Below are 26943 nucleotides of genomic sequence, written 5' to 3' on the forward strand. Positions count from 1 at the left end.
GGCGTGTAGAGTTTACCACACCTGGTCCTCATTGAGTGTAGTAAATTCCACATTTGATTGCCATTCTTATACTGGTGTAAGCAATCAGGGCCTTGTGCAGGCATGGAAATACTATGGTCCCTTTAGGATGGGGGGGCAAAATATCCAAATACTGCTTGGCGGCCCTTCTGTAAAGGAATCATTAAGCAATATCATTTGTGGCTAATGAAGCTGGATCATTGCTCACTATTTACAGAAAAAGGCACAATTCATGCCCCTCCCCAAAAACTTACTTTGAAAGTGTTTTTTTAAATGTATCCCACTTTGATTAATCTTACACTTCTATAATACTTTAAAAAGCACCAAAATTAGAAATAAAACTAGCTCCAAGGTGAGTAAGTGGTCACAATCCTGTGAAAATAGCACCCTCATTTTTGTCTTGCAGTGATAATAGGTGTGCATACATGTAGAATGGCGTAATGAAGAGTTATGCCGTATTGTTGCAAAGGGCCTGTTTCAGAACTGCAGCCATTAGACCCTGTTGTAAGGCAACATCACAAAGACATTTCTACAGAGGCCAGTTATTTCCTACATAGGACTACATTTTATTTTGATTGTCACCCGTGTTTGATCATATTTAGTTCATGTTTGGCTACAGTCCCTCCCTCAATTAACCCTATTCTATGCAACAACAGCAACAAATATTGGATATGATGCCTTAGAACCAGGCATCAAGGGTAGTCTTTTCTGTTACAGCAATTACAGTATTTTGTTTGATCTAAAAAGTATTGCCAATCACATCTAATTACCATGCAATAAATCACAATTGGGCTACATAGGGTTCACATGATCCATGTGGTGGTGTGACAACGCCACCTCTCCAGCCCACCAATCCTTGTGGAAGTTCAATTGTAGAATGCAACATTTGTGGGATGGACATTGATAACATGTATACTGAAAAATATGATCAGTGTGCTTTTGATACTTTAATTTGAACACAGTAAGTTTGATTTCAATCAATACACACTCTCTGGGTAATTAACATTAGTCATTTTTCCAGCTATAGGTTTGTGCTTGTAATATCACATGTTAAAGTCGGAATGTTAAGGCATATTCTTCTTTTGTCTTCCTACTTGACTAAATTTACAGAGGAAGCCTTACTTTCTTTCAACTGAGGCCTTATTTTCTCAATTGCAAGATGCTCTGATTAACAAGCCATATTTCTGTTCCACATGTGAACTGTGCAGTACAAACCATCTACTGTGACGATGGCCCCGGAAATAGGCAGCAGTGGGGGTCAAATTATGTAGTAGGTTTATATGAATTATGAGGCAAGACAAGGCAAATTATGCGGCATAATTCAGCACATTCGTTGTTTTGTAATTTTAGCATAGTAATAGCATCTGAGCAAATGTTTAATCTTATTAGTACCAGTTCTTTAGCCCAAAAACATTAATCAGGGCCAGTTAACTTCTTCAAAGGGTCTGCTGCTGCACAGCACTGTGTGGTACTTTTTCATTTAACCTTTTGGTCTATGTCCCTAAGCTGCATTGTTTGTTGAAATCTGTTGTTGCAGGATTATGTGGCAAATGTGGTAAATCCATAATTATGTCATAGATGCAGGGTCGCCTGAATCTAACGGGCCTGACTGTGACCGAGAAAGAGAAATCATCTCTAACCTATGAAGAAACTATTAATCCTTGTATTAAGGGTGAATGATAGCTGGAGATATTCCAGCACTATATTGTCGCTATAAGAAATACAGCACATTAATCAAATTCCAAGACAGATACTGACTGTTTTATGGAATACAGAGGACAGGTGGAGTTAATAGTTTAGGTTGAAGGCTTTGAACAGATGTATTTTAGTTCACTTCTGAAGGTAGAGCCACTCTTAGCGTCGTCGGTGGAGGGTTTGCACCAACAGGCAGCAGTGCCGGAAAATGCTTAATTTGCGTTTTTTAATTTCCAGAATAGTCTGCAACTTCCACCTCATAGCGTGTGTGCCTCCTAAGGAAGACTGTCTGTCATGCTAGTGTGCACATTGTATCAGACCTGGAGAATTATATGCACTGCAGCATGATTTACGACTCACACTTTGAGCAGCAGCCAGCCGACATTGCTCCTCCTTTGGCACAAGGCTTTAGTTTGTTGCCGCAACCGGCTGTTCCATCTTTGAACACGGAGACCCACGTTCGAATCCTGGCCTTGGCTTTGATCCTATTGAGCAGGGTCAAGACTGATTTGCATATGGCTGGGTGTGATCTCAGGTGGCATTGTTGGCAAAAGAGCAATGGGTTGGATGCTCCCCTGGGGATTGCCAGTGGTTAGGTTGTTTGCAGGCATTTAGTTCAGCACTGTTTCTTTGATTTATACCTGATACATTGTCAGGGCCACTACAATTATGCAGCAGGGGAGGGCCAAATCATCCAAAAGGGTTGAGTAAATTATGCAGAAGGAAAAGGCGAACTTTTTGGTGTAATGTTGCACAATTTGAGTTAGTAGTACTTCGTTATTTTGTCATTGTTAGTTTGAGCCTGGGCAGCCCATTCGCTGCTCTGCGAGGCATGCTGTATTCAGGTACGGACTTGAAGCTCCTCAGATTTTCTGCAAATTTTTTCAATTGGCTCCTGTTACTGTCCTCTCTAAATGGTTGCTTTTGATTTATGAATAGGCTTAGTAGTCCCTCCTTAGTACCGCCTTGTCTGCATTTGTAACCCCCTACAAGGACTGGACTTTTTACTTGTGTTGTTACACAGTCTGTTTTATCTACAGTCTGTGGGCACTATTTTCTTTCATAACCTTATTCTAGCTGCTGTTGCAGGCACGACAGTCTCTCCCTAACCCACCCTGTTTTCCGGACAGTGTGGAACCCGAACCTGATCATGGATGCTGTGCCAGCACAGTACTTCTGCACACGCTATGCTCCTTAACAAATGCTTTTTTTGTAAAAAGCTCCCCATACGGCGCTTTCACTTTAATGGCGGCCGGGCATCTTTCTTTAGATGCGGGTCATCTAAAGAAAAGGGGTGGCTGCCAGTAAAGGGAAAGCACAGCATGGGGCGCTTTTACAAACAAGCATTTGCAATGCAATAGGTCTCTTATTTGCCAACACATAAATAAAGACATTGTCATTTACAATGCCAGTAGCTCAAACTCTCACAAATGCGAGACCTATTGCATTGCAAATGCTTGTTTAATTGATGTCAGTTAGGAGCAAGGATATTCTGTGACTGTGATTCTTTATGGTCCTCATGTCTTTGATAATAAGGCATATCACAGAGATTTGGGCTTAAACAGATCTGCTGCCAAATTCGGACATTGATATTTGTCATAAAATTAGCACACATATCTTATTAGTTCGCTGGGACAAGGCTTCTTTATGTAAGTGACAGTAATACAGTTGAATAAGCAAAAATGTAAAAAGTGAGTAACTAAGCTTGCAATCATTGCTGTGTTGGTTTTATGCAATGCAATATCAAACGTGTAGCTTTTTAAAACACAGGTTCTTGAGTTGCATACATAAAATATACATTCTTTCTATAAACACATTTAAAACTATCTTATCAAATATTTTTGCTCCTAATGCCCCATGCTGTTTACAGCAATTGGGAAAATATTACATTCTCACATTTGCTGTTTATCAGAGCAGTACAGTGGTTTCTCTAACTGTTTTTATTCCTGAACTGGTTAAAATTGCCTTTGGCCAATGTATCTCAGCATGCAAAAGGGAAAGAAGAAAAATGCATAATTGATTCAACATACTGAATGTCACATTTACATTGTGCATACTTGGCTTTATGTTCAAGCTTGTTCATTTTGAGGTGACAGAGTGTAAGAGATTAACTCATCACCTGATCATCAATTATAGTCTTATTAATTATAAGTGGAACTTTTCATCATCAGTTACTTCATGGCCTCAAGTGTTTTTGTTGTTAAATACAAGATTCCTATGGGTGAAGAGAGAATCATTCACAAGCGTTATTAGTCTCTGGTTGATTCAGTATGCTTAATTAAATATCCCGAGATGTTGGGAAGCCAGAGGTCTGGTATAGACCATATGCAATTCAGGTCCAATCTGAAAAACTGTAATTTTATTTACTCAAACCACAAAACCTTGTTTGCCCAAGGCTCTGGTTGGGATAGAGAATTTAAAGAACATGATCATGATACAAGCCTGCATGTAGTTTAAACCATAGTGATATCAATCGTAGAGTGGTTTCAGCCCTATAATTAAGTTCACATTCGCCCTTTGCTCTGACATGGCACTTCAATAATGCTTTTTTGGCAGGGATGTGGGAGAGGTAATGGTTGCAGAGTATTTCCTCGCTTTCCTCCACTGGCTCTCTCTGCATTCAAGTGACATTTGGAGTCATGGAACATGTAACAGGGAAGCCTACTTTCCATTACCATGACCATAGTCTGCCTCGCACTTTGACATATATCTGCAGACCCAGAGGATCATCTCAGGTGAAGAACAAGTAAAGTAAAAAACTAAATTTGAGCATTGGAATGCTAATTTCATCAGACCTCCACTTGGGGTTATAGCCTTCTGTCACCCTGGTATTTTTAACGGAGTTCCCAGCAGCCCAATTATTTTGATAAATGCATATTTTCCTATAAATAAACAAAACAGGTAGTATATGATAAAAGTTTAAGAAATTACAATTTCTCTTAGTTGACTTATTTGGCTGCGGGTAATGATTAGTCTTGGGAGGTGCATAAGGGCACCTACCGGTACTAACAATTCTGCTAGCTCAGTTTGAGAATAGTGCTTTTCCAGCCATGCCTGGTAAACACAAGGAGGCCATAGAAAGACCAGGACCTTGATTGCAAGTTGTCAGGAATAGGGTCCGGTATTTTGCTACAGGCCTCAAAGACCTTTGCCATGGGGTGAGGTATATATTGAGTGTGATAAATACCTCATGTTCCCAGAGGGAAGATTTACCAACTTTTGGCCCACTTTGGCAGCCTCGTACCAACACACACACCCATGCACTATAGTGCAAGAGTGTGTGTCTTTTGTAAAGAAAAGGGTTTGTGCTGGAAGGTACCCTTCCAGCACAAAAACTATGCTTTTATACTTTTCCCACTTGTTCCACTGTTATGCCTTGAGGAGGCATACATTTTGGTGTAAATCACTGTTTACCAATGTTATTGGACTGATATTTGTGTGAAAACCTAAGGGTCGTTGCATGGAAATGCCAGATGAACGCCTCTGATGCTAAATAGTACATAGTGCCACTTTCCTACTTTAAGCTAATTCCAAAGGCACATTGGGATTTGTCTTGGAATGAAAATCCCAGCACAACATTTTGCACTGGGTTTGCATCACTTCCATAGCCAGTGCAAAGTGTTAGTTAATCAGGACCCAGGCTTTCAACTTCAAAACGAGTAATTAAATTGAAACATGCCTAATTCTACATGTTTTCCTTCTTTCCTGGGTGTTTCTCCGTGCCATAGTTTGAAAGGTTTGCCCTGTTACCATTTGTCAAGGGTAAACTGTCAATGTGTGATAATAGTTAAACTACTCTTAATTCTGATCCTTGTGCAAACTCCTGTTCCCAAAGGGATCCTAATTTTTGCCCTCAATCTGTTGTCAGAGCATAAGTCTGCTTTTGTGTAACAGTCAACATTCTCAACTGAAAACGTTTATCGTAGATGCCAGGTTGACTTCCCTATATTCAACATCTACACATGTAAAATGATAGGTGGCACTTTGTATACTTTCTATTCCCAAAAAGACACTTCTCAGTATTTCACCAGTTCATGTTAAAAAAATATTTACTGATGAATTCAAGCTTTGTAAATTCCATTTTTTAAATGGCACTTTTTAATATATCGTGGCTTTTTTTCTGATTTCATAATGCAAACTGACTGCAGAAAGTATATTTATTCATAGAAAAATATGATCACTTAAGCAAAACATAAAGTAGTAATATTGGTTTGTTGAAATGAGAACACCTCTCGAGGAAAACAACTCAACAATTCAAAATCAGCATTGACTTCCATATTAATAGCAAACATAAATTGAGATCAAGCAACCGCTTAAATCACTAGCACGAAACAGAATTTAATCAATGGACATTTTGATGCTAGGCACACAAAACCTCAGGCCTGGTATAATCTGTAATGTGATTTCTACGCTACCCAGCAATCTTTTAAATGTAACACTATTAATTAACTTAAAATAAATATATTTTTTCCGTCAAATATCTCACTTTAGTAAACAGCATATATTAATAAAAGGCCACATAGACTAGACTATGGCATATGATTATGACAAAAAAAGGTTGCGATTTATAATAAAACAATGTATAACACAAGAAATACTCCTGTCTGGGATGTTTACAAAATAGAAAATAGAAGGAATACCTAGGGTGAACCAATGTTCGGCACGAATTTCATGAAATGGACTGTTTCATCCTATGAGTTATTTCATGGAATTTTAGTGCCAGAACAAGAATAGAGACTAGAATGTCTAAATAATGTATGGGGGTGATGGATGATACATTATTGTAAATACAGAATACCGAATTTGTTTTGCTAGCAAGTTAAAGAATTTGGGCAGATGTCTGCGTCTTTTTTCATTATATATAAATTCAAGTCACATAGAAAAGTATTCTCTGCCTTTATAAAGATAAAAGCTCCCAGCAGCCTGAAGACTGTAATTATGACTTACTTGAGGATGCATTCATTTTCTGAAACTAAAATTGTTACTTGAATCTGTATCATTACTATGACTTTTTCTTGATTTTTCAGTCTGTACTCTAATAGTCTGTGCCTACCTAATGTCCTCCTATTTGTCAACACTTTCGTTATCCTTTAACTTCTATGGAAATTGGTTATTTGTCTGTGGTTTGAGGCACAGTATAACTGCATACATACACCACATTACTATTAACAACGATGCTGAGTTGGTGGTTGTGTGCAACGGTAACGTGGCATAGATTAAACTGTTTATTGATTTGAAATATCAGTAATTACAGTTAAAATGTTGCAAAGAGAAATGGCATATATTTAATGCGATTTTATATAGCACGAAGTTTACCCGAAGGTGTCATAGCGCTTTACATAAGAACCAGTTTCAATACATAAGGATTTAGGATTACGTGCGTTACATAAAAGATACACGCAGAAAAAATTGCAAATGTACAAGTTGTAAAGTCACACAAGGAAGAGAGTCACTCAAGGAAGCGATACAAACGGATAAACTCTAAGCATCACATAGGAATGGTAGAGAGTACAATGGTCTACAGCATATACTAGTGATTAGAATTATCTTTATATACATATATATACAAATAGTAGATTTGGGTGGGAGGGATACAGGGGTGTGGAGAAAAGGTAAATCAGAAACATTTGAGGATCATCAAGGGGGAAACGAGGGAGAAGGGTAAAGGCCGAGAGAACGGACAAGATGGCTGGCCAGGGTCAAGAGAAAAAAGCGGCCGAGAAAAGCAGCAAAATGGCAGCCCGGAAAAAATAAAAAAGTAAAGAAGTCCATGAGAGTAACCCAGTGAGTATGACCCAAAGAGCCAGGAAAAGTCGGGGGGGGGGGTACATAGTTAAAGAAAGGGAAGGGAGAGGAGGCGTGTGGGATCGGGTCCACTGGAGCAACGCCGAAGACCATCAGCCAGTCGTGGCTCCTGCGTCCCCAAACCTGGGAGAAGTTCACTGTCCACGATCCACAAGAAGAAGGTCCGCCACCACTGCATCGTCCACCTGCATCCAGAGCTCTCCGGGGCCCGTAGCCGCAGAGCGCCCCAACTCCACGAAGAAGAAGCCCTCCGAGTGGCCGCAGCGACGGATGTTCATGAGCTGGTGCACCAGCTCCGCCGCCTCGGCGTGCAGCTTCACCAGGCTGAGGGTGCACGGGCCCAGGCGCAGCTGGTACACGCCTGTCAGGTTACGGCTCTGCCGCCGCCCCTTGGGCTTCAGGATCACCTGCCACACCTCGCGGAAGGCCGGGCTGCCCATTGAAAAGGCCCTCCTGCTCCTCTGTAAGTTTGTGAGGATGGATCGGATCTTTCATACTGGCACAATTAAACAATGTCGTTTTTTGTCAACATATAGAACTTATACACCTGAATACAGGGCAACCCACCCTACTGTACATGCTAAGAACATTACAGAGGCTCAGGATTTGAAATTTTACCAGTTTCGTATAATATAGCAGGCATCAACACGATAACATATTTTGCCTAAGGCAACCAGACCTAAAGCAGGCTAAATGAAGAGAAAAGTAAACATTTCAGGGACAGGTCGACTGACTGATAACACCTTTACAGCGTAAAATTGACAAGTGACACATTCCTGCAGTGTTTAGTTCTTTCAAGACAGCTCTTCTTCTGGGATTACAACTTTATTACATTTCCGTTTTATCAACAGGAAACAAGAGAGTGGCATAGAAGCGTGCTGCAGCGACTCACTACATTACTAACATAGGCCACCAAGTGTGCGTTGTTGCTTTTGCTAGATTTTGTTTCAATCAGTCAAATATTTCCTGACATTTTGCCTGCTTGTTTTTATTGTACGAGTCTAATTTTGCAAAGCATAATTAATGGGTATTTTCAGATGTACAATTGAGGAAATTAGGAAATGTAATATGTGTACTGATATGATGGTAGATTTCTTGAAGAATAAGTTTCAATCCCTCATTGGAGACAAACTGTGAACTGTTGGGGACTTCTGGATCTGCTGAATTCCATGTGCTTTATTCATTGCACCCCCATATTATAACATACATTAATCAGATTTTTAATTGTTTGCTGGTAACTGTTTTCATTTCTGACAATACGTACTAGGACTTTAAACTAAGACAGATGGTCAAGGATTGTTACATTTGATCATACAAATAACGTTTAACTTTTCTCAAAGGATTTTCCTATTTGATGCTTAACTTTTAGCTATGTAAGTTAAAAATGTGTTTAATACCATCTCCTTACTGCAATTGCATATGTACTTGGTGTCAGAATGATTGTTCATCAATAAATTGCAATTTCTACAGGCTAGATGAAGAAAAGGACAACCTGAATGAGTTACAGGAGGATCTCAATGAGTTCATCTATTGGTCAGAAGAAGCAGAAAGCATTGCTGGCATTCCCCTGGAAGCGGGAAATGACCAGCAGCTGAAAGACTCGCTGGAAAAAGTCACGGTAGGTGAAAACATTTCACTCTCTTGAACTGTTGCTTCCACAATCGTGTATGAGAAAGCTCTTCCACAGTTTTCCAGATTTCAACATGCTAGATTCAGGATTAATTTGAAAGATAACTTCTCTGTGATTACTTTTTATGGAAAACATTTTCCTAAAAGTACACACTATTAGCACTAGTGTGGTCTTTTAAATAGACATGTGTTACCCAGTTTTCATTCTGTACATAGCTATTAACAGACTATTACTTCTACAAAGAATCATTCCTCTTGCACTTCCATTTGCCTAATTTAAGGCTCGGATTTATTGATATAATTCAAAAACATTACATTAATATATAGATTCTTTGGGAAGAAGTGAAACGTTTGTGAGAAATAAAAGTTCAAATCCTTGACAATTAGTCTCATGTATGACAATATAATGTGTTTAGTTTGTACATTATTGAGCACATTATCTGTTCAATATATGTGATGTAAGTAAGGAAGTGATCAAATATGATGTACTTCCTTAACCAATAAAACAAAATAAGGCCCCTGGGTCTACGTAGAAAGATAGAAAAATAGAGTGCTGGAGTGTCCCTTTTACTTTCCTCACCCACCCATAGTTGACATGCTTCATCATTGGGAAACCTCCTCGAATTGCAAACTAGGTCTCTAAGCAGGCTACAACCCCCTCTCTGAGAGGAAGGCGCTCAGGGATGTTTTCAGTGTTTCAGAAAGAGATCTCCTAACACCAATAACTAAGCAGGGTGTGGCGAGGAAGAAAAAGAAAGATAGGTATATGTGAGATAAAACTAACTCTAGGGTAAGTCCAAAATGTTTTATTGGGGTGTCCGTAGGTTAGAGCTAAGAACAGGAGCTATGATAGCACCCTCGAGTTTGCTCAGAGGTTGAGGTGGTATTGATTACCTGACATTGCAGATAAGCAATAAACACATACACTCTCTACATTCGTAGTGTAATGAGATTTTGGTTAAACAATCTAATATCCTTGCTGTGCTATCCACTACAACTATTGGATAAAACTGTTTCTTTAGAATTTTCTCTTATACATTTTTTTCCCCGAGTGCTGTAATAACTTAATTGATGTATGTCTTTTGTCATCTTATTTTTTTAAAGGTTTACATCACTACCAGTGGATACCTGTCAGAGTGATGAGTCACATCAACCACTGGCTTACTATTTTGCCTTTTTAGTTGAAGAACTGTTGTGATGCACGCATTTCAACCTAGCTTCATTTTAATTTGTATTTTTCTCACATTGGTCCGGATGAAAGCCGCTACACCCCTATGGAGGGTAGTAGGCAGAAATATGTTGACCACCACTTAGCTATGATAGGTTGAATCCCCTCCTATCATAGCTCCTGTTTTTAGCAGTAACCTATGGATGCCCCAATAAAGCTTACCCTAGAGATAGTTTTATCTCAAATACACCTATCTTTCTTTTTCTTCCTCAACACATCCTACTTATCTATTGGTTTTAGGAGACCTCTTTCAGAAACACTGAACACATCCCTGAGCTCCTCCCTCTCAGAGAGGGGGTTGTAGCCCGCATTGCGACCAGGTTCGCAATGGGAGAAGGATCCTTTTGATGAAACCAATAGTGGGTGAGGGAAATCATCCTGTAATAGAGACATTTCAGCACACTATTTTTCTATCTTTCTATGTAGACCCATGGGCCTTGTCGTGTTTTGTTACTTGTAGTCTAGGGAAGCTGGTCCATGAAGGTCTCTAAACCTCCTCTGGACCTCTGATGTGTGTTACTAGTACTTCCTGGGGTGAGGACCTAAAGCAGGTTATCAAGCGCTTGCTACACCATGACACTTCACTAGTTGCAATTGTATTGTTACATCAGGGAACTGTGAATTAGTCTTTGATTCTCAAATACCCCCCCACTATACAACATGCATATTTAACATAAAAAAATATTGCATCTTTTACATAAGCCTACCAACTACATTGCAAGGTAAGTAGAGTGTAATATCATGTGTGTTCATAAGAATGAATATATACCTATCTGAACAATATAATCATAGTTGTAATAGTGGATGCAATGTTTTTGTAGGCCGATATTATGGACATTGATGTAGTGCCATACAATCAATTCTCTATATCTTTTGTGAATTTTACACTATATATAGAGAGTTTGGAAGTTTTCCAGTCTCTATGTGGGGCCCTAAAACGTATTTTCATATTCTTTCCTGCATCTAAGTCATAGCACAATGTGTGTTACCAGTGTAGTGGATTTAATGACCACCTTTAGGAATTAGCAGATGAACAATACTAAGAAAAAGATGGAGATTCACTAAGGCACTACATTTTTCAGTCATCATTATGTGCCTTTTTTTGAGCATGCAGTTCATTTCATGCTATGGATTATTTTAAAATCAAATTTGCATTTCATTAATCTTTTGTGCGACCCACATTAATTATTTCATCATAATAAATTTGTTTCACCCATGGATGAAGAATCTTTGAAATTAAATCTCCATTCCAACTGCTGTTGGTTATTTAGCATATCCCATGACCTTTTTCAAAGGTTTTCCTGCTCCAACCATATCTTAATATACATATATATAAATTGCAGATTGCTTTTTCATTTTCAAATGACAAAAAGCAAGTCAGCATATGTGTAACTTTGAAAACCCTGACCATTAATTTCCCTATAAAACAATGCCAGAAAGGCATTGAGGTACTGCTGTAAGTGTTTTAGCCTAATATAGGTATAATGAAATCATGTGTTCCCAGGTATGTGATGATAGAATTGTATGCCGTGTATTTTGCACTTGATTTACTGAGTATTTGAAATAAAAAATTTGGAGCAGCAGACATTACCAGGATAAAACACTACAGGTGTTAATTCACTAAGCATAGACAATCAACCTTACTGTTTATCTTACTCAGCCCCTGTGGATGGACAATAAAGTACATCTGCTATCCATGTTAAAAGATGCCAGATTCTGTAGCATGCAGTTCTCCTTAACTTAGGTTACTTGCCCAATGTGTCCAAACTTTCAAAAGAGAAAAAGTAAAAAACAGCCCTTAAACTCAAAAGCAGTAGACGATGCACACTACTCATTTATGCTGGACACCTTGAACTTATGGACCTCTTCTTTCCTGTGGCTGTACCTATTATGAGATTAATTATATTAAGACCTCAAATAAGGACAGATGGACAACAGTGAATTTTCCAAAATAGGCCATCCTCTGAGCAACACCACCTGTGTAGTCAAACCATGCCTACCAATATTATTTATTACGAGTTCTGGATAAGGTGTAAATACTTGCCAAAATATTTCTTTTTGAAGTGAAACCATGCCATAAGAATGGCAAGTGCAAAAAACACAGTTGATGGACAGAATGTAGAACAATGTCATACATTCACCCCAGTACAAGGATCTGGGACTAAATCCATCGTTTGTTTGCACTCCACACCACCCTGGGTTAGACACTGGCTATATGCAAATCAGCTCTGACCCTGCGCCTCATGGGAACAGTCCAGTCCGAACTACCAAGCCATGTCTTTCCCAGACCGGAATCAAGCATCCAAGGACCGGTTTCTGGCTATCGCCTTCATCAGCCTGGATAGCTTGACTCCAGTGGTGTGGAGAGCCTGGGACTCACGTCTGAGCATACCCAACCCACTCGGGGTGAAAATTGCAAAAAACACAGTTGATGGACAGAATGTAGAACAATGTCATACATTCACCCCAGTACAAGGATCTGGGCCTAAATCCATCTTTTTCTGCACTCCACACCACCCTGGGTTAGACACTGGCTATATGCAAATCAGCTCTGACCCTGCGCCTCATGGGAACAGTCCAGTCCGAACTACCAAGCCATGTCTTTCCCAGACCGGAATCAAGCATCCAAGGACCGGTTTCTGGCTATCAGCCTTCATCAGCCTGGATAGCTTGACTCCAGTGGTGTGGAGAGCCTGGGACTCACGTCTGAGCATACCCAGCCCACTCGGGGTGAAAATTGCAAAAAACACAGTTGATGGACAGAATGTAGAACAATGTCATACATTCACCCCAGTACAAGGATCTGGGCCTAAATCCATAGTTTTTTTGCACTCCACACCACCCCGGGTTAGACACTGGCTATATGCAAATCAGCTCTGACCCTGCGCCTCATGGGAACAGTCCAGTCCGAACTACCAAGCCATGTCTTTCCCAGACCGGAATCAAGCATCCAAGGACCGGTTTCTGGCTATCAGCCTTCATCAGCCTGGATAGCTTGACTCCAGTGGTGTGGAGAGCCTGGGACTCACGTCTGAGCATACCCAGCCCACTCGGGGTGAAAATTGCAAAAAACACAGTTGATGGACAGAATGTAGAACAATGTCATACATTCACCCCAGTACACGGATCTGGGCCTAAATCCATCGTTTTTGTGCACTCCACACCACCCTGGGTTAGACACTGGCTATATGCAAATAAGCTCTGACCCTGCGCCTCATGGGAACAGTCCAGTCCGAACTACCAAGCCATGTCTTTCCCAGACCGGAATCAAGCATCCAAGGACCGGTTTCTGGCTATCAGCCTTCATCAGCCTGGATAGCTTGACTCCAGTGGTGTGGAGAGCCTGGGACTCACGTCTGAGCATACCCAGCCCACTCGGGGTGAAAATTGCAAAAAACCAGAGTTGATGGACAGATTGTAGAACAATGTCATACATTCACCCCAGTACAAGGATCTGGGCCTAAATCCATCGTTTTTTTGCACTCCACACCACCCTGGGTTAGACACTGGCTATATGCAAATCAGCTCTGACCCTGCGCCTCATGGGAACAGTCCAGTCCGAACTACCAAGCCATGTCTTTCCCAGACCGGAATCAAGCATCCAAGGACCGGTTTCTGGCTATCAGCCTTCATCAGCCTGGATAGCTTGACTCCAGTGGTGTGGAGAGCCTGGGACTCACGTCTGAGCATACCCAGCCCACTCGGGGTGAAAATTGCAAAAAACACAGTTGATGGACAGAATGTAGAACAATGTCATACATTCATCGCAGTACAAGGATTTGGGCCTAAATCCATCGTTTTTTTGCACTCCACACCACCCTGGGTTAGACACTGGCTATATGCAGATCAGCTCTGACCCTGCGCCTCATGGGAACAGTCCAGTCCGAACTACCAAGCCATGTCTTTCCCAGACCGGAATCAAGCAAATCAGTCTTTGCCCTGTGCCCCATGGGACAGTCCAGCCTGAACTGCCAAGCCAGCTCCTCCCTGGACTGGAAACAAGCTTCCAAGGACCGGTTTCGGGCTTTCAGCCCTCATCAGCCTGGATAGCTTGATTCCAGTGGCATGTAGAGCACGGGACTCACGTCTGGGCATACCCGTCCCACGTGGGGTGACAAATGCAAAAACAACAGGTGATGGACAGAATGCAGAACAATGTCATACATTCACCCCAGTACAGAGATCTTGGCCTAAATCCATCGGTTGTACCGCTTTGGCCGCCATAAGTGTGGCAGGGTATGCTCAGACGTGAGTCCCTTGCTCACTTTGCCACTGGATTCAAGCAAGCCAGGCTGAAGACGGCTGTAATGCCAGAAACCGGTCCTCGGAAGCTTGTTTCCGGTCCAGGGAAGGCATGGCTTGGCGGTTCGGGCTGTACTGTTCCCATGAGGCACAGGGTCAGACTGATTTGCATATAGCCATATCTGAACTGGGGTGGCAGAGTGGGCTAAAGAACGGTGATGGATCAAACCCAGATCTTTTGACTGGGTGTGAGTGTTTGATTGGTTCTGATGCTCCGACCATCACCACCCCCTTTTGTACCGCTTTGGCCGCCATAAGTGTGGCAGGGTATGCTCAGACGTGAGTCCCTTGCTCACTTTGCCACTGGATTCAAGCAAGCCAGGCTGAAGACGGCTGGAATGCCAGAAACCGGTCCTCGGAAGCTTGTTTCCGGTCCAGGGAAGGCATGGCTTGGCAGTTCGGGCTGGACTGTTCCCATGAGGCACAGAGTCAGACTGATTTGCATATAGCCATGCCTGAACTGGGGTGGCAGAGTGGGCTAAAGAACGGTGATGGATCAAACCCAGATCTTTTGACTGGGTGTGAGTGTTTGATTGGTTCTGATGCTCCGTCCATCACCACCCCCTTTTGTACCGCTTTGGCCGCCATAAGTGTGGCAGGGTATGCTCAGACGTGAGTCCCTTGCTCACTTTGTCACTGGATTCAAGCAAGCCGGGCTGAAGACGGCTGGAATGCCAGAAACCGGTCCTCGGAAGCTTGTTTCCGGTCCAGGGAAGGCATGGCTTGGCAGTTCGGGCTGGACTGTTCCCATGAGGCACAGGGCACACTGATTTGCATATAGCCATGCCTGAACTGGGGTGGCAGAGTGGGCTAAAGAACGGTGATGGATAAAACCCAGATCTTTTGACTGGGTGTGAGTGTTTGATTGGTTCTGATGCTCCGTCCATCACCACCCCCTTTTGTACCATAAAAATGGCAAGGGCACCATTACAATGACGGGCAGACCTTTTCCGCCCGCCATCGTAACGGAAAATGGGGCCGACCGCCAGAGGTGCGGCGGTCCCACGAGGCAAATTAGGATGCACCCGCCACACTGGCGTGCGCATTCTTGCCTTTAACATTGCGGCGGACGGGGCTGTAAACAGCACCCACCGCAATGTTAAAGGTGCATGTTGTGCATTGCAAAGCACAACCTGTCAGGCACCACGCGGTGCCTGCCACCTTGTGTGTGGCAATGAAGGGGGGTATCATAGGTACCCCCAGTGCAGCCAACCCTGGGTTCCCCAATGGGCCCCCAAAGTCAATCTCTGCATGCCTTTCCATGGCGGAGTCTAGGCCATGGAAAGGCATGCCCACGGCACACATCATAATATTGATGGCGGTGCCTGCAAGGCACCGGCACTATATTGTGGGCCTTTTCCACTCGGCAGGCAATCGTGACGATTGCCTGCCGGTGGAAAAGCGACAGACGGTCTTTCTGTCCTCCGCGGTACCACCTGCCATGGTAATATGGCAGGGTAATTGGTGATCGGGTGGGGAGATATGGTGCGGATCGCCATCATAATGACCCCCCAAGTCTACATCTAAAATCTAAAAGCGCATTGTCAGGAGTCACCGCCGATGGCTAGTAACCATTGTAGTGAAACATGCGGTTGTGTATGATATATTTGATGATACAAAACGTTATATATTTGATATATTTAATGCATGATATATTTCTAAACGTTTTTCTGTCTGTCATGTAGACCAGTTCCACAGAGGAACCGTGATCCAGGGGAATTAAATGCTACTCTATGATTCCATGATCATTCAGGTTCAGAGGCTTATTTGACCGAGAAGAGTTGTGCTGTCAGCACTTAAACAGCAGAAAATTTAATGAAAATGTAGAGTTCTTTCATCATTTTGAAAGAACTTTCCCTCGTTATCCCCACATACTGAAACACTTCTGGTTTACCACTAGGTATTTTGTGTCCACCCTGAATCTCAGTCTCCCTCATATCTTTGTCACATCAAGCCACTGAAAAGATGTCACACAATACCCCTTCTGGTTGTTTGTTTCATGTTGCAGCAACACCAAAAATACCTAAACATGTCTCACACATTTAGTGTCTCATCCTTTCCAATATCCGAGACTCCATTTAAAGATTCATGCCTGCTTCATAAAGAGTGCTGAACAAGCAAATGATGGATGGAATGCTAAACAAATCAAACATTTATCCACAGTCAAGAGATCTGGGTTAAATCGATTGTTCTTTTAGTCACCAAGCTACCCCAAGTTTGGACCCACCCATATGCATATCAGCCTTGACCATGCTCCTCATGGGAACAGTCCAGCCTGAACTGCTAGGCCAGGTCCTTCCTCGACCGGAAACACGCATCCTTGAAAATTGGCTGCACAAACAAATGATGGACTGAATGTTGAACAAATCAAACACTCACCCCAGTCAAGAGATCAGGGTTAAATCCATTGTTGTTTTAATCACCATGCCACCCCAGTTTGGACCCAACCATATGTAAATCAGTCTTGACCCTGCTGCTCATGGGAACAGTCCAGCTCAATCTGCTATCCCTGGACCGGAAACAAGCATCCTGGGACCGGTTTCTCTCTTGACTGGGGGTGAAGGTTTGTTTTGTTCAGCATTCCGTCCATCTTGTGTTATTTTTGCATTTGTTGCCCTAAGTGGGAAGTGTATTCCCAGAACTGGGACCCATGCTCACTATGTCACCCAATTCAAGCTAGCCTGGCTGATGAGGGGTGAGACCATAAAATACTGGTCCCTCCCTGCTGCAGAATAATGCAAGGCAATGATTTGTAATGCCTTGTGTTACTCTAGACATATCAAGAAATGCTGGGTCATGCAAGGTACCCTTGCGTGGCTTGATAAATCACATTAAGGTTTTGTATCACCCTTGCGTGATGCAAGGTAGATGCAAAGCCTTGATAGATATGGGCGTTTGTGTAAGAAGCTGATAGACATGGCATCCTTTGCGTGGTTTCCCCTGACTTTTTTGCCTCTACCTCCTGTATTTTTGATGGTATGCTGGATGTTGTTTTTGCTGGCTTAGATACTTTGGGAACTTTGCCACTGCTGATCAGTTTTAAAGTGCAAGTGCTCCTCATATAAATTGTTATTGTGATTGTTTATCCATTATTTACATATTTACAGGGTCTCTAAATATAATGCTACTAGTGGACTTGCAGCACTGATTGTGCCACCCGCATGAGTAGCCCTTCAAAAGTATCTAGACCTGCCACTGCAGTGTCTGCACGCGCAGTTTTAAACTGCCATGTCGACCTGGCAAGTGCACCCACTTGCCAGGCCCCAACCTTCCCTTTTCGTATATGAAATATGCCCCTCAGATAGACGCAAGGTACCCCATGGGCAGGGTGCAGTGTATGTAAAAGGTAGGACATATACTGGTGTGTTTTACATGTCCTGATAGTGAACTACTGCCAGTTTAGTTTTTCACTATTCAAAGGCTGTCTGTCCCTAAGGCTAACACGGGAGGTGCTTTGTAACATCTTACAACTAACGTGCCTGACAAAAATGAATGTGTCCGTCTGCAAGGAAACTGGTTCTCATGTAAAGTGCTCTGATACCTGATATCTTTGGGTCAGGTTTGCGTTTGCGTTATATAAAACTCTAAAGAAAAGTATAATTTTCCACGGGCTAAAGATAGAGAAATGGACTTTAGGTTCTCTGAACTCAGAATTCATTAACACATGTTTTTAGGAAGATGGTTTTTAAATTGTGTGTTTGAAATTGGCACTTTTAGAAAGTAAGCGTTTTCTTGTTTAACCATTCTCTGTGCCTATGATGTTTTGTGTATTGTCTGGTTTGGAGTGACAGGAACTGGGGATGTGAATTCACTGTAGACAGCCTCAAGGGGGGTTAAGGTGTTTCCTGCTTTTCCTGGGTGTCTCATCGCTGAGCTGAATTGAAATTGGCTGCATTTAGAGTGGTGGGACCAGTTTCACTGGCACCTGAATAGGTAGAGTCTCCTCTGCAGAATGCTCTCTCTACCTACTGTAGTGATGCTGCACCAGAGAGGACAGAAATGGTTTGGACTGGGCTCAGAGACCCTTGCCACAAAGAGAACAAAGAGTAAATGGGTTATACGTATTGGACCTTAAACCCCAGAGCATTAGATCACTTCTGGACTCAAGAGGAACCTTTGCCAAGGAGAAGAGCTGGAAAACTGTAAGGAGGTGTACTGCCCCTTTGCTATGTGTGTGCGTTGCTGGGTTGGCCTAAAGTTGCTTTGTCTGCCAAGGAGAGGATAAAGACTGGAACTTTGCTGTGAGCCTGCTTGAAGAAGAATCTCCAAGGGCTTGTGTGTGCTTGCCCCCTGTTCTGAAGTCTCAGGGTAACAAAGCCTTCACCTCCAACCCACTGACCAGCACCAGGACTCTTCTGCAGACTCCTGCATTAAAAAAGGCACCAATTCCAGTTGTTGGGCCCTGAGAATTGTGTGGTTGGTGCTGCAAAGCAATAAAAACAACTCTGACAAAGTCATCGATGCCACCAGTGATGCCGCAACCTGCACTGAGGTGCATGACGCCCACCCCGCCTGCACCGCAGCTCCAATGCACTACAATGCCTGCTGACACCTGCACTTATTGCCTTCCAACACCAGTGCTTGCACTGACCCCTTCACCGCAGTGCCTGCATGCCGTTATTGCAGAGCCAATAACTGACAAGGATAACTTCACAGAGCCTTCAAAGTTGCATCGCTTCACTGGAACAGATGCCTCACCACCGAGGCCACCTAACTTTCCCTGTCCTGGGTTCAAAGCATTGCCTCCTCACGGACTCAACGCCTCGCCCCCCCTGTGGCAGAAAGTAACCGGCCTCATCTCGGCACCGATGCCTCACCTCCACGACGTTGTGCATCATCCACTGACTTTGTTTCCAATGTACTCTTGTTTGGGGGGTCCTTTATGACTCTGGGTCCGAAGGTGCACACCTCACGGTAGGCGCTGTACTTTGGATTTATGACTGTCATGAAGTTGCAACAGCCCCAGGTGGAGCTATTTATTTCTACAAGTGCTATTTTTGAAATAACAGTTCTAAAATACATATTTTGATCACTTATGGTGGATGTTTGTCGTTTTTGGTCTAGTTTGTTCTAGATAAAGACACTTTATTTTTCTAAACTGGTTTAGTGTCCATTTGTGGTGTTTTCACTTTGTTACTGAGTGTCTGGGTACAAATAATTTACACATTGCCTTTAGGATAAGCCTGTCTGCTCATGCCAAGCTATCAAGGGGGTGAGTGGGGGTTATTTACAGAGTGTCTCTCCCTAACCCAGACTAGAAGCAAGGGTCCCTACATGGACAAAGGTGCATACCTCTGCCAATTGGAAAGCCCACTTCTAACAGAAGCCTTATGGCAAATCCTTCAATCGCCAGTCTTATCAGGAGAGTTGTATAACATAAAGATCATATTGAATTTTTACAAATGGCGATTAGCCTTTTTTTAAATTGAAGCACAAATGTATGCGATCCATAGACCATTATTTGCATGTTTGAAATAGACCATCTTTGCACCCTTAATCAAAGCGTGAGAGTATATAGTGATACAAGAGACATTCAGTAAGTAAAAATCCTACAGAAAGTGGAACCAGCCCTTCAAAGAGAGGTACTGCTGTTAGTGGCAAAAATCTCTGCCTGAAAATAAACAGAGCTGAAGTGTGAATCGATCTCTTAATTCCGATGGTGGTCTGTAGCTGCCATTATTGCCCCTTTGGAATTCTGAGGCCTCATATTTAGGGCTTCAGTGTGGAAACCCAGGGAGAGATCTACTAATATTTCATGCAAAGCATCAAGGCATCCTGCTGCACCACATGGCGTGAAAGCGAGAGAGCAGAAAAGTGCCCTGTCTACTAAGATGTTCTGCCTCTCGCCAATGCAGGCACTAATGTGCCATTTTGCAAGAGTGCCTGCTCCCCAGGCAGGATTGTTTTTTTTTCCAGAAAGGTATTCCTTCCTACACAAAAAATCCTAAGAAGCAATTTCCTATTTCTAGGTGTGATGAAGAATGCATTACACATAGAAAGAGGAAAGAATGAGGAGAAATAAAAATATTTCTCCTTGTTACGACTCCCTGTGGTAGATGCACCATTGTGATGCAATACCGGATTTTCTGCCTTTATTAAATCTGGTATTGTGTCAAATTCTATGTGTGGATGCTTGGGAAAGCCCATGCTTCACGAGGTGGAATGCCTACCACAATGAAATGTAGCGCAACACAGTGATAGGTGCAGTGGCGGCTGGTAGGGAAGGGGGTGGGGAGGTTGAAAATATAAATAAAAAAACTGTTACCGTTTCCGACGGCTGTGTCTCTCCTCCACTTCTCTGCTCTTCCTGAGTCCAATCCGGAGGAAGCTGCAGGAAACACCTGGCACACAGGCTCCCCTGAGCCAATTACCGCGCAGCAATGCAGTTTTGTGATCGGTCTGAGCACAGTGGATTTGCGCCCTGATGGGGACATGAGTCTGTGCATATTCCTCACCAGGTTGTCCATTACAGCCTGGTGGGGAATATGCAAAGTGCACAGTCCACTCCTCCTCCCACCCTGAGCCACCAGCCCCACCCTGCCCAAACCCAGCCCGCAGCAACCAAAAATACATGATAATAACGTTGTTGTTTTCATTTTATTTTTCCCCTTTTCACTGGTCTGAGAGCAGTGGGGGCACTGCTCCTCTGCCTTAGTTGAAAACCACCACTGGCAAGTTGCTGCATTGCTTCAAATTTCTTTACAAAGTCATACAAGGTGGGCAAATACCCACTCATGTGGCTATGTAAATCCCATTTAAGGAATAGTGTTGCCTTGCAACGGCTTGTGTAATGCAAGATCAATGCAAATTCTTAGTAAATCTTTCCTCACGTTCTTTGTAATTATAATCAGTATGGGCACATAAAATTGACTGTTCATATGCTTATCTTTTTTTATAGATTAGTTGTTATTCAAACCCTCTTCTTTAGATTCTACTGCAATTGTGAATTTTGGGGAATTCTGTTTCTGACTGATTACCTCAATGTCAGTCGCAAATTTCCAAATATCTTTGACATGGGCTTTCTGCAAAACTGCGGTGCATTCAATATCCCCTGCCTTCTTTTCTAGTGCTTTTTATAGATATTGATAGCGACATGGAAAGCCTGTTGGAAAGAGACTTTGGGGTACCCAGCAGGCACCTTGAGACGCAGCACCGGGATTAACAGAATCTACCATTTCTCTATGGGAGCTTGCGATACGGACAGTTTCCACCGGCAGCACATGCTCCCATAGAAAAATGGAAATATGGGACTGCACCATGTGCAGTCGTATTATAATACGGCGTTCTGGAGCGCTGACCAGAGGTCAGTCGGTGCAGGATCTGCAATGATGTTGATCGGAGGCAACTCTGACCGACATCATAATCAGGGCCTAAGTATTTATGGTCGGTATTTTGTTCAAGTGAGTGTTTTGCACAAAGAAAGTTGCTTGTGTACATGATTGCTGTCCATGGTGCATGACAAAGTAAAATGTAGAAGAACTAACGCACATCTATTGTAAATCTGATGCACGTCCCTGTTTTTTTTGTAAAATAAAATTTGGGCCCAGATGTGCAAAATATTGTGACCAGCATTTTTGCGACCATAAAGAACTTTATAAACTGACTTATGTAGTTTGTTAATAAAATTCCTATTCAGAGTTGGTTGTTATGCGACCTACGCATATTAATAATGAATATTATTAAGATATGGCACACATTGTGACTCATTCTGATTGGTGGATATTACAGGGATGATTGCCTGTTAGGATCAGCAGACCATCATGTCTGTGATCGTCTTTCAATAAAATAAACTTTTATTTCATTTTACTTGCAACTCGTTTCACTTAAAGGAAAAACAAAAGTTAACTTGTTTTTCTAAAGTTTCAGAGTTCGGAGTGGTCCCCAGGACCTCTCACTACTCTACAACACATTTATTTTTACATTCACAAAGAGGAAAGGGGGCCAAGGGAGCTCCTTGCTTCTTGCAAATGGCTTACCATCTCAATAATATGGTCAGAAATTGTCCAGCATTTTGCAACTAGATTTTGGTTGAACAACATTGATTCATCTCATACCGATTTAGTATTTGGAAAAACACCTGCAGCAAGCCCCTTCCACATAGTGAATGGATATGAAGTCTCAAACCTATTTTAGGAGCAGGTAAAAATTAACAAACTCTTAAAATCGTTTTGTACATTGTAAAAAATGTTTTTGTGGTCGCAAACAGTGATTCATTCTTTTTACAAACCTGAAAACATTAAGGGGCCTAATAAGATGCTGCTTGGAAGGCTCCAAGCCACATAGCAATGGGCTCCTCGGTAATGTGGCCTGTCATTCCGGCTGGCTTCTGATGGGCTCGGAGAGCCTGTTGGCCAGTCGTAATCCGGCAAGTAATCTCAAGGGTGGGCCTTTCTGCCCTTGAGATTACAATGCACGGTTTCTGACATGGTTTCCATCCCGGCCTGTCTGACATGGAAACCATGTCGGAAAGAGTGTTTGGGGGCCCCCAGCTGGGCCCGCTTTGGTGCACGGCTTCCGGTTGGAGGCTGAGGGGCACCTATGGTGCCCGCCTGCTGATCCCTGCACCTTGTGGCAGGCACCTTGAGGTGCCTGCCACAAGGTGCAGGGATGAACCACACCTCCCGATATACTATGGTAGCATGCATTACGGCCGGTTTAAGGCCATAGTGAAATGTAGGAATGCGACCGAAGCATGTTCGGTCGTATCCTAATAAGGCATTTGGGACAGCCGACCAGGTGTCGGTCACTCCCATGACCGAGTCGGTGTCGACATCGAAATCATACCCTTAGTACGTGTAGCCCTAAGTTCAAGGGAGTTCAAAGTTAGATATGTAAAACTTACTGTAATGGTATCTGTTTCAATAATTACCCAAAAATGTACTCACATAGCCTACTTAAAGTTATGAAAAATCAGAAAGTGAAAGCAAATTCTTATGAGATGAAATGGGTTTTGAGCTGGTAATTTACATAAATGTGTTTTGATAACTGCCAGCTGAATTGAAAGCTATCAATTATCACCACAGGAGCCTGTTTTTTACTCCATTCAAATGTCTTTTTCACTTTTCATTTCACTGTCTCTCCATTCATCTCCCCCTGTTTGTAAGCGGTATTAATGCATGTTCTTTAAACATGGGGCATTAATCCATGTGATTTTTAATGGCCAAAATCCTCTTCGTAGTCTTCCTTTAGAAGGTGTGTAGGGGGATTTGGTTTAGAAATGCATTTGAGAAGAGCTTCATTAGTTGAAATCTACAGTTTAATAGCTTGAAGCTGGGGCCTACTAATGAATCTCTCAGTGGTACTGACATAGCTAAATGTGACCAGTTGTTAAAACCAGTCTGAATGCACATGAGAATTGTTTCGGTTAATTAGAAAATGTGTGCCTCTTGATTTAGGTCAATGTGTATGAGTGTAATCAAGGCCTTCAAGCAATAATTTGTTTAGTTTTAAGACAAGAGCCGGTTTTGTCACTGGAAGGTCATGGCAACGCACCAACATGTGGATTGTTATGCCACACAATGTCCATACAAGCTAGTAAGGGTTCCTGTTCACAGCAATATCGGCCCCCTGCAACAAAAGTGGCCCAAAGCTTTTCACTAGCACCCCCCCCCTCACCCCGGGGCGAGCTGTGCTCTTTGCCAGGGCCAGTTTCAGTTCACAGTCCGGCCCTGGAACTTGCATGTTTATTTATGCATTATCTGAAAAATAGAAGACAAGATGTGGGCTTGCCAGTCAACCGAAGCGTAAAATCGAGTCATGTTTTCATGATATCCTTAATGAATATGTATTAACAAAATTCACACATGATGATTTTGAGTGAAATGTATTTGCTTATGTCTTGGTCATTCTAAAAAGCTACATAGATTTTAGTATGTGACCATATAACAAGACCAGCAAAAATACAAATTTTATTATATGTTACGAATATTAATCCTTAAACGGAGTGAATCATATGTGTGGGACTGCATTTGAACTGAAAAGTATGTTAATCCAGATGCATGAAAATAGGATTCCGGTATTTTGTGAATAATTGTAAATAGGAATGTGATAGTACGGTAGCGTACATGAACAGGTGCACAAGGCAATGAAGGTAAACTGCCATTTAGTTGTTCTAGTGCATTGTAAAAATAATTAAATGGTTATGCCCCTCACATGAGTGATTGTTCAATGTGCTAGGAATATTTTTTCACATTAGTCTGAATGGATGGGTGAGTGGATGAGGCCGAGGACTAATTAAAGAGAAGAAGCTGTGTTTAATGAAATATGAACTGGAGTCAATACATTTTCTTGAATGCACTTAGCTGTTTGTATAATTGTACAAATATTCTTGATCATCTATGGACAAAACAATGAGCATCTCTTTTTCACTGAATTGACTTTTAAATAGATACCTCTTTGAATGTCTTTTGAGTGAACATGTTGTCAGGGAAAATTCTACTCAGAATACTTAACATTGTGAAATAGAGCATTGACAATATCGATCACTACAATAGGCCTAATTATGATGTCGGTAGGTCCAACACCAATGCCACATTGGTGTCTGACGCACCGACATCTGGCCCTGCGGTTCTCCTGACGCATTATGATGCGGCATGGGGGTACATTGGGTGGAGGGTCCGTCAGTGGCAGTTTCGAAAACCTAACATAATCCCTTTGTGGGGGTGACTCCCCGTCGGGATTATGATGTCACTTTCCAACAGCCATACCATGTCGGCCTTTCTGATATGGAAAGGCTGTCAGAAAGTGACATTGGGAGCCCCTAACAGGGCCCCCTTCTCTCCTGACCCTCCGCATCGTGGCCTGGTGCCCTATCGGCGGTCGCATCTAAATGTTGCGGTCGGAAACACTGACCTGAGGGCAGGCGGTTCCCAATCCGCAATGGGTGCCCAACATTCTATTTATGGCCTATATCGTGATACAGAAAAATCATGTAAAAAAATCAATAAAAAAATATTGTTTTCCTATACTTATATTGGTGTGCACAAAAATATTGAAAGAGAAATATATCTTTTCTCACTAATATAATTAAAAAAAAATACAAAAATATTGTGTTTTAAACATATTTAGGTTTAGAATAGTAAATCTAAAATTTTAACATATAACAATAATAAAAGTTTAATTAAGTAAATGTTAGTAACATTTAATACTATATATAAATACTAGCAACCCGTCCCGACCTTGTCCGGGAGCAATCAGGCTTCAGGGCCCCGGCCCCCGCGGGTCCCTCGGAGTAGCAGCCCGTCCCGACCTTGGCTTCAGGGCCACCTCCCGCCCCGACATTTCCCGTGGGTCCCCCAGAGCCTTACCTCATCCGCCGCATCTCCCCGCGCTCCTGAGTTCACCGGTCCGCCGCTCCTCGCCGCTCCTCCCCGCCGCTCCTCTCCACTCCTCCCAGCTTGTCCGCAGCTCCTCCCCGCTCCTCCCCGCCTGTCCGCCGCTCCTCCCCGCGCTCATGTCCGCTGCTGCTCCTCACGCTCCTGGACGCCGCTCCTCCCCGCGCTCCTGATGTCAGCACGCACGTCGCGGCTGGCGCTACTTCCGTGGGACTACTTTTTTTTTCTTGTAAAATTTTTAAATGACTTTTATTTTTTACATTTATATAGCCTATGTCCATCTGCACACCCTGACAATTACAACGATGTATCGGGTGTGTGGATTGGCGCTGTGGTTCCCGAGTTTACCCGCCTCAAAGGTTCAAAGTTCTTCCTTTATAATAGTAGTATAGATATGCTTATAAAAACTGACTTGCCCCTTTCTGCAGATATCCCCAAACGTTTTGCCTCCTTCCCCCTTTTTTTCTGACCTTTTTGTTGGCTTTAGGAATGTGGGCACTTTACCACAGCTGTTTGGCATATTTCATTTACCTGTAAGTCCCTTTTACAGCGGTATTCCATAGACCTAGGGCCTGTAAATTAAATGATAGTAATGGGCCTGTATTGCAGATTGCATCAACCACAGAAGTATCCTTTCAAACCTGTCTCAGGCCTGTCACTGCAGGACCTGTGTGCGCAGTTTACTGCCACTTTAACTAGGAATTTAAAAGTACTGGCAAAGCCTTAAACTCCCCATTTACTCCATATAGGTCACGCCTAAGGTAGGCCTAGGTAGCCCTATGGGCAGGGTGCTGTGCAAGTAAAAGGTTGGACATGTGTCTTTATTGTGTGGCATGTCCTGGCAGTGACAAACAGCCTATTTTGTTTAACAATACTGTGAGGCCTACTCCTCTCATATGCTAGAATTTAGAATTCTCTTATATGTGTTTAAGT

At 42.6% G+C, this 26943-nt stretch overlaps 1 protein-coding gene across 7 annotated transcripts in view; it reads left to right on the forward strand.

Annotated features, from left to right (window-relative positions):
• DMD (dystrophin) overlaps positions 1–26943 on the forward strand; it is a 6826337-nt gene that overhangs the window by 3703544 nt on the left and 3095850 nt on the right. For all 7 annotated transcript variants that reach the window (XM_078657819.1, XM_078657824.1, XM_078657821.1 and 4 more), the window contains exon 46: positions 8989–9136. In XM_078657819.1, coding sequence (XP_078513945.1) covers positions 8989–9136 — 148 coding nt within the window. The remainder of the gene's footprint in view (positions 1–8988; positions 9137–26943) is intronic.

Source organism: Lissotriton helveticus, chromosome 8 (genome assembly GCF_964261635.1).
Source record: "Lissotriton helveticus chromosome 8, aLisHel1.1, whole genome shotgun sequence".
Classification (NCBI taxonomy): domain Eukaryota; kingdom Metazoa; phylum Chordata; class Amphibia; order Caudata; family Salamandridae; genus Lissotriton; species Lissotriton helveticus.